The 9022-nt window shown below is 23.5% G+C and overlaps 2 protein-coding genes across 2 annotated transcripts in view; one reads left to right on the plus strand and one right to left on the minus strand.

Moving 5' to 3' along the window:
• LOC102679061 (glycine receptor subunit alpha-2) overlaps positions 1-4766 on the plus strand; it is a 6832-nt gene extending 2066 nt beyond the window's left edge. Inside the window, exons 3-9 of the mRNA XM_006614770.2 lie at positions 394-493; positions 726-880; positions 1488-1643; positions 2179-2319; positions 2384-2613; positions 2864-3004; positions 4443-4766. Coding sequence (XP_006614833.1) covers positions 394-493; positions 726-880; positions 1488-1643; positions 2179-2319; positions 2384-2613; positions 2864-3004; positions 4443-4697 — 1178 coding nt within the window. The 3' untranslated portion in view covers positions 4698-4766. The remainder of the gene's footprint in view (positions 1-393; positions 494-725; positions 881-1487; positions 1644-2178; positions 2320-2383; positions 2614-2863; positions 3005-4442) is intronic.
• Positions 4767-4892: 126 nt separating this feature from the next.
• Positions 4893-9022, minus strand: part of LOC102671025 (periodic tryptophan protein 2 homolog) — a 4931-nt gene continuing 801 nt past the window's right edge. The window contains exons 2-14 of the mRNA XM_006614793.1: positions 8921-9015; positions 8715-8843; positions 8361-8631; positions 8110-8294; positions 7735-7972; positions 7155-7659; positions 6552-6889; positions 6315-6462; positions 6042-6219; positions 5811-5954; positions 5669-5743; positions 5355-5574; positions 4893-5269 (exon numbers count right to left, since the gene is read on the minus strand). Coding sequence (XP_006614856.1) covers positions 5128-5269; positions 5355-5574; positions 5669-5743; positions 5811-5954; positions 6042-6219; positions 6315-6462; positions 6552-6889; positions 7155-7659; positions 7735-7972; positions 8110-8294; positions 8361-8631; positions 8715-8843; positions 8921-9015 — 2668 coding nt within the window. The 3' untranslated portion in view covers positions 4893-5127. The remainder of the gene's footprint in view (positions 5270-5354; positions 5575-5668; positions 5744-5810; positions 5955-6041; positions 6220-6314; positions 6463-6551; positions 6890-7154; positions 7660-7734; positions 7973-8109; positions 8295-8360; positions 8632-8714; positions 8844-8920; positions 9016-9022) is intronic.

Here is a 9022-nt window from a genome sequence, read left to right on the forward strand (position 1 = left end):
TTATATCAATCAAATGTATCAAATTATCTATTGAACCAAAAATTGTTTTATGCGATCTTTACAAAAACTCGTCGTGAAAATGCAGAATCAAAGAATATATGAATATATGTTTCATTAGAAAGATATGAGTATAGATGCGTGATATATACTTTTATGAACCTGCCAAAGCCTTTTTCCATCTTGTTCGTTTAATTTGTGAAAATATCATTAAAACCAACTATTTTGAATTACTTTGATCAATGAATATTAAATGGAACACCTTGTATATATTCAATTTTATATGATCTTACGTATAATTGTATCCTAGTGTATATTAATATATATATTAATACATATAATATATTAATATATATAATAATATTAATATTAATGTATACAAAAATGTAAATGCAGAGATCAGACCTCCGTCAAAGCAAGGTTTGCCGGTGGTCGTGGATTTCAATATCTTCGTAGCTGATATTAATTCAATAAATGTGGAAGATATGGACTTCCGGTAAGTCACGATCAATTATCATTTATTACATCGCTTGGTCAATGAACGATTATCGTTTAATTACCTGTATACAATTTTCATAAAAATATTCATAAATATTTATAATATTCATAAATTATTTATATAAAAATATTCATAAATATTCATAATATTCATAAATTATTTATATAAAAATATTTATAAATATTTTTCATAAAAGAAATAAAAGAAAAATGTTTTATAATTAAAATAGGGTGGATATGTTCGTTCGACAAAGTTGGATCGAATCTCGACTCGACATGCCGGATTATATTTTCGAGGAAGGTGACGATTACGTTACGTTACCCCCTGAATTCTTTGACAGTTTATGGCAACCGGATCCTTATTTTTTAAATGCAAAAGTTTCTGGTGAGTACGATTCGTTTTAACGCTGTTTCGAGACTTCATTTGAATCGATTAAGGTAAATTTTATTGTTAATGGTTTCAATAAGATGCGATAAATAGGATAAATAAATAATATTATAGTTAAAAAAAAAAAAATGTAAATTTTTAATCAGATCAAAAATTCGTTATGTTGGAATTTGTTGTTTATGTTTTATTTTTCTTATTCTCATTCTTTTTCCGATAATAATATTATATGTTTCGATTACATATGATAAATGAAAGTTCACAATACGACAAGATATATATACTTTCTAATATTTTATCACAAGTTTTCATTAATCATCTTTATTATCTATGTACGTGTTATATCTGACAATATATCGATAATAATCTTGATTTGACAAACTTAATGTGAAAACTACATGTCACTGAAGTGAGAGAGAGAGAGAGAGAGAAAAAAATAATAATACAAAAAGTAAGTGACATTGAAATAACCTGACTGTTTTTATTTTCGTAATGACTTTTCGGAATAACGTATGATACGTACGGATTTCAATTTCGAAACGGATATCTTATTTAAATTTATAAATTGAATTAGATTAAAAATACTTTCTTCGTTTTCTTCTTTCAGAAATTGCAGCGTTGAATCACAAATTCTCCTCGGTAACGTTGTATAGGAATAAAACGGTGAAATATTCGGCACGAATGCATGCCATCATCGCATGCCAAATGGAATTTCAATTGTATCCGATGGACATTCAGATATGCCCTATCTACATAGAAAGTTGTAAGTTCAACGACAGAAAAGAATTACCGCATTATTTATATTCCGTAACTCACTCTCACATTTTAACTAATTAACGCCATTAAAAGTTATCAATCCATTCTGGAAAAATTTTAAACTCTAAACGACTTATGAGATTATATCGAGTTATTATATTATATTATATCGAGTAGCGGTAATAATGATAAAACAGATTGTTAAAACAGATTGCAATTTATGGTGGGAACTTCACAATGACGAATGAAGCAGAATGGACATCATTTGTATTCCATTTATATTCATGTTAATTGTTAAAGATTTGGAATATTTGTTTCTTAATCCAATCTTCTTATTAATTCGTTGCATTTTTTTTTTATTGCGTTATATTGGCATATATTAACGATAATTGAAATTAACAAATAGAGTAGATTGAGATATCCTGTAAAGCTATAAACTCTCAATCCATCAATTATCATTCATTTCTATCCAACAAAAAGTCATCAAATTGGACAGAATCAAACTATATTAACTTGGAAAAAATTGCGTTACTTCGCGATAGTTTCCTATCACAAACAGAAGTTACGTTTGAGATGGGGAACAGGTGCTGTCACGGTGAATCCAGAATTGAAACTTCTACAATACGACATCGGGAAACCTGTAGTTGCCGAAGAAACTGTTGATTATATGCTCGAAAAAAGTGGTATGATCTTTGTCTAATGACATTCGAATATTATGAAAAATATGTATGTTCGATTAATTTGCAGGAAATTTCTCACGATTGGTAGTTTTTTTCCGTTTTGAGAGGCAAATTGGTCATCATTTGATACAAACGTTTGCTCCATCCACGTTGGTAGTTATGTTATCTTGGTTTAGCTTTTGGTTGGGACTAGATGCGATTCCTGGTCGCGTGGCTCTTTTAGTGACCAGTATGCTGACCTTAGTTACTATGTTTACTGGTTTAAAAAGCGATATTCCTCCAGTTGCTTATGTGAAAGTAAGTTCTTTTATTAACATTTCAATAATATTTAATCCCTTTTATTGAATGCTTTTCCCTTAAATAACACATCTTATGGATATTTATTTTAATATTTTATCTAAAAATGAAAGATCCAATAATGAGAATAATGAAACGGCTGGAAGAATTATAGCATATTTCAAAATATTTCTTTGCTTTTATTAATCATAAGATTATTTTATCATATTACTTATTATAAATTATTATTTATTATTTTTTTTATGTTTAGGCACTGGACGTTTGGATGGCAGGTTGTATGATGTTTGTATTTGCAGCTCTTGGGGAATTCGTAGTAGTTAAAGTACTCGATTTGCGATCCCAGTTGGAATACGATTTGCAAACGTCGATAATGTCCCGACATTACTCAACAGTTCGTATGACAATTTTTTCATTATTCTTATAATTAGAATTAAATTTCATTTAATAACAAAATAAAAATACCTAAATACCGAAAGATTAATTATTTATAACGTCATATAATTTAGAAGTTATTATATAACACTTTTATTTTTATTATTTATTATTTTTATTTATTTATTTTTATTTTTAAAATTTTATTTTATCTTTTTATCGTTATAATATTGTATACATATAAATTATTAAGAATTCTTAATTTCATATTTATTTAAAAAATTGTGATTGTGACACAATATTTTTCTTAATAATTTTTTTCAAATATCGATGTTCAAGTGATTTTACATATTTTGTTATATTTTTTTTTTTTTTCATCAATTTATCAAACTTTACCAAATTTTGTTATTTTTTTTTCTTTATTTTTTCTTCTTGTTTATTTTGTCTTCAAATCAAAAAATTTTGAATATTTAGTTCATTTCATCTCTCATTATGTCTTTTGATCCTTACAAAAAATCTTAATTAATTCTAATTCAATATATATATATATGAACACATTGTTCAAAGTTAATACCAATATATTAATCAATCAAAAAATCTTATGAATTAATGATTAACAGGAATTCAATGAATGCGTCATGTATTAGATAAAATATAATAAGAAGAAAACATTAGATAAGATACAATAAGAAATTCATTGTACAAAAATAATTTTTTTTAATCAAAACATATTGTAAATTTATCTTTTATTTTTATACTTTAAATTATTATTGCTCCTATTTTCTTATATCTATTTATTTATTTATTTATTTAATATTATCTGATGATAATATTTCTTTAGCCAATGAGTATTCAAGCAAATTAAAAAATTATTGAATAAAAAAGATATTTTTTTTTGAAAAATTAGATGTTATAAAAAACATTTAAAAAGAAGGCTTTGCATAAATTAAGTAAAATTTAATATCTCTCTAACATTAGTAAGTTTGTAAAATTTCTCGTATTTTAGATTATCATCTATCTTTATCATTACTTTACCATCCAAATATGATGCATGTAAAGATTAGATATAACATATTATATTATTCGTATAAAAATATTTATCAATAATTTTTTGCATTATATTTTCATATACTAAGAATATCTTATATATATATAATTTTTATTAAATTTATTTTAATATTTATTTAATTAAATTAACTATTAGACAAATTATGGAATTCTATATACATAAGAGAATTGAAAATAATTTTGTAAGTAAAAAATTTATTGTTATTATTCCAAAAATAAACTTTGCCACTCGTAATAGAAAAATTTCATTAAATTATTAATTGCTTTTTATTAATTTATAAATAATAATTTGTTTTATATTATACCAAAACTAATTAATTATAATGATACAATATATAATAAACTTAAATAAAAAATAATACAAAATTCAAATATCACATTATTTTTAGCGTGCAATTGTTATCGAAAAAGGGCAAAGCATCTGGGATTATGATTCAACATATATACCAAAAGTAAAAAATAAAAAAGCTGGTAGTAAGCACCTTCTGCAAAGTGCATGGTTAGATCTTGAATATCCAATGATACGTGTATACAAAACACAATCACAAACAATAGATACTTATAGCAGAATAGGATTTCCTATATTATTTATGTTATTCATCATTTTGTATTGGCCGATACTTTTACTTAAAAAAGCAATGTAATTATAAAATATATATAATAAATAAGAACATATAAATTATTTATTAATAAAATCATGTTGTTATTAATAATATCATGTTGTAAAGAACTTTTCATAATTGTAATATCTTCAAACAAAAAACTTTATTAAAATTTTATATAAAACTTTATATAATTAAAATATATGAATAATTTAAATTAATATATAATATATTTTTATATATAGTTAATTTAATATATTAAATAAAAATAAATAATTATTAATTATATAATAATTAATCAATTTATGTAAAATGTATATTCTATATGTTCAGTTATTATAAAAAAACTATACATAATTTATATAAGTACATAAAATATTTATATACATATATTTGTATTCATATAATATTTGTATGACATAATCTATTTTCTTATAATATATGTTTTTATAATTATCTCATATTGTATATTTTAATTATTTTCTATTTCTTCTATCAAAGATTTTTCAAATTTCTTGTCGATTTCTATTATATCTATTTCAGAAACAATCCTTTCAGCTTTATAAACTCCAACTTTTTTTAAGTAACTCATTGTATATTGATTGAAATCACATCTGTAATAATAATAAAAAAAAATATTAGAAATTATTAAACAATTAATTTATAAAAATTATATATTAATTAAAATTATATTATTACATTTTACTTAGGTCATCATATTTCTTTTGCATATTTTTTTGCAACATTAACAATATTGGCATTTGAAGCGCTGTATTTATTCTTGGTCCATGTTTGGTCAATATTGTTTCTATCCAAAGAAGATAAAAATGTATATGTCTAGTAAATTCCAGTTCTGATGCAATGAATTTCAATATTTTTTCGATATAAATATCAGGTAAATTTGTTACAGTTAAATCAACTGAAATAAAAAAATATAATGAATACATATGTATTGAATATATTGAATATATTAAATGACTTATATTAATATTAATAAATTTTTATTAACTTACTATCTGAACAGAGAACATTTTCTATAACATATTTTATTAATGATCTTTCATTTAACTTCAAAGCCATCATTAATGCTAAAAAAAATTTTTAATAGCATTTTTTTTATTGAAGAAATTCAAAAATTATATATAAATTATAAACCTTTTGCGTATTGCATTTCATTTAAAGTTTTTTTCACAGCTTCTGGTGTAATTCCTAATTCCAATTGAAATGGATCAAATGTCAATCCATTATCTAATGAATATAATAATAATCCTTCCGTTGTTGCGGCAGCCCAAGCTTGACCTATAAAAAAAAAAAAAAAAATTAAAATTAGAATTAGAATTACTTATTATAATAATTATTTAGAATAAAATAGAAAATAAATTTAACCTGTTGGAGAAAATTGTAAACTATATACTCTAACTTCTGGTTTTATATTTCTACTAGCCATATCTCCACTTCTAACACCTGGTAATCGTATCTTTACATTTCCTCCTTCATATTCATCACGTTCTTCCACTAGCGCCAGATTTCCAAATTCTGTTAGATTTCGTCTATTTATAATATCCTATTAAAAATAAAATTTTATTGAAAAAATAATACTATTCCCCATTATAAAAATATTATAAAAATATTATAAAATTAATATAAAAAGTTACACACATCAACTGCATCTAATGATCTATTTTGTGTTATAATAAATTTTTTTACAAGTATATATTCCTGTACATTATAAATGCATATATTTTTGGATTGTCCTCCAGCTAATATACATGTACCATCAGCTGAATAGCAAAGAACCGAAAAAGCTCTAAAAATTTGATTTTAATTTTTGTTTATATTATTTTTATGTTATTATATATAATAATATTTTATACTTGTCCTTATAAAAATACTGACTTGCCCTTAAGATTTTTTTTAGCAGTAATAAGATCAGTATCAGATCTTCCACTACCTAGATCATTTCTTCCTTCAATACTACCAATTTGTACTGCTGTTTTACAATGAAAAAATGAAATTTGTCCATCTAAAGTAGCAACTGCTACTTCTTCACCATTTGGTTTATATGTAACAAATAAACCATCAGCAGTTAATTGTAATGTTTCATGAACAGAACCATTTTCAATCGCATTCCATATTTTTAAAGTTTTGTCCCAAGATACAGATACTAATTCGGTGCTTGCAACACTTGGATTAAATGCCAAACTAGCAACTGGACCTTCATGTCCACTTAATATCTAAAAATAATAAAAAATACAATATTTAAGTACAATAATTCTTTAAATTTTTAAAATATTAATATTTTGAGAATTCAATGCGAACATTTATATTTTTATATTTTAGAGATAACAATAAAAAATAATTTGAAAAATTTAAAAATTTGCAAAATTTTATTTTGATTTCATATTCTTTTTTTTTTTCATTCTGATTAAAAATTTTTTGTATAAAAGAATATTATTTAAAATTAAATTTATATAAAAACATTAATTCAATGTAAAATACCTCTAAAAGTGTACCCAATTTAATACTCCATAAATAAATTTCAAAAAAATCTTGACCTCCAGCTGCAAGAAACTCATCATTTGAATCTAAAGCAATGCAGGAAAATTGTACTGGTCGCGGCGAAGTAAGAGTTCGAAAATTCCTATATCTTGCTAAATCATATGCTCTAACAGTACCATCAAGAGATGCAGAAACAATAAATTTTCTATTATGACTAAATATCACTCCTGTTATTGTGGATGTATGTTCCTGAAATGTAATAGAACAAAATCCATTCATTGTATTCCATAATTTAACTTTTCCATCATCGCCTCCAGTAACTATGTATTGGCCATCAGGACTGTATGCTAAACAGTTCATATTGTTACTGTGACCTTGTTGCTTCATAGCATAAGTTTCACTTTGCCATTCCCATACTAATAATTGACCAGCTGAAGAACATCCTAAAGCTATCCAATCACCAGTTGAATTTATGGCAATAGATGTAATACATTGATTTGAAATACTGAAAAATAACAAAAATTATTAAAAATAAATATATTAATATTAAAAAGATTGATAAATCGCGATATTATTATACCTTAAAGAATGTATCATATTTACATCAGGTATTTCATACAAATAAAATGAACCATTGCTAAATCCTACGACTAGAATATTAGTTTGCTGATGATATGCAGCTGCAGTGAGTATTATTTTTTTTTTCTCATGCTTTTGAACTTCATTACTTAAATAATGACGACATAATTTGGTATAACGTAATTGCTTAACTCCTGTTTCATTTTCAATGTCTTTTACATCCAGTTCAAATGAATTTTCTAAAATATATATTATATTATATATTTCACGACATTTTTATTATTATGTATAATATAAAATTATAAAAATAAAATTATAAAAATAAAAATAAAAATAAATAAAAAAAATTATAAAAAAAATTATAAAAAAAAATTACGTGATTGTTCTAAATTATATTCATAAGCTTTCATTTGTTTATCTATTTTCTCTTTAGCCTTTTCAACATTAATATCATCTTCTTCATCACTATCTGTTTTCTTGTTTTTCTTAAATGGTGGTGATTCTAATGGCATTAAATCTTCTGGATCGATTGTACATTCCCAAATGCATAGTTGTCCATTTCTTTATAATATATTATATTATATTATAATAAAATGTTTTTCTAAAAATTAGATTCAAATTACATACCTGCTAATTGTAGTCAAATCATAATTTTTTTTTTCAAAAAAACATGTTACAATTTCATCAGAATGACCACCAAGATTAATATATCTAAAATTTTCATATTTTTCTAAACTATAAATTTTGGTAGCCATATCTTTAGAAGCAACAGCTAATAATTTTGAATCATAAGACCAATTAACGAAAGTTGTATCATCCATAGCTGCATGGAATACACGTTCCATAATAAATGGATTATATTCACCTGTTTGCAAGCCAGGTGCATTAAAAATAAATACTGAAAAAATAATCATCATTCATCTTCTTAATAAAAAAACTTAATTATATATTAATTATATATAAATAATTATAAAAATATACCATTATTTTCTTTGCATACTGCAAAATGTTTACCATTTGGAGAAAACTTTACACATCTAACACGTCGTTTAAATCTGTATTTGTGTATTACCATTTTACTAATCATACTAATTATATGAGCTTCACCCTCTATAAAAAAATTATTTAAATAAAATTATATTGAAATTTTAAGATTAATTTCTAAATAAAGTATATAAAAATTGTACCTTCATTAATTACAATTAATATTGATCCATTAGGCGATAAATCTATATTTATATAATTATATCGACTTTCTATAGGTAAAGTATTTGACTTATTACTGAAAA

Source organism: Apis dorsata, unplaced genomic scaffold, assembly GCF_000469605.1.
Source record: "Apis dorsata unplaced genomic scaffold, Apis dorsata 1.3 scaffold_197, whole genome shotgun sequence".
Taxonomy (NCBI): Eukaryota; Metazoa; Arthropoda; class Insecta; order Hymenoptera; family Apidae; genus Apis; species Apis dorsata.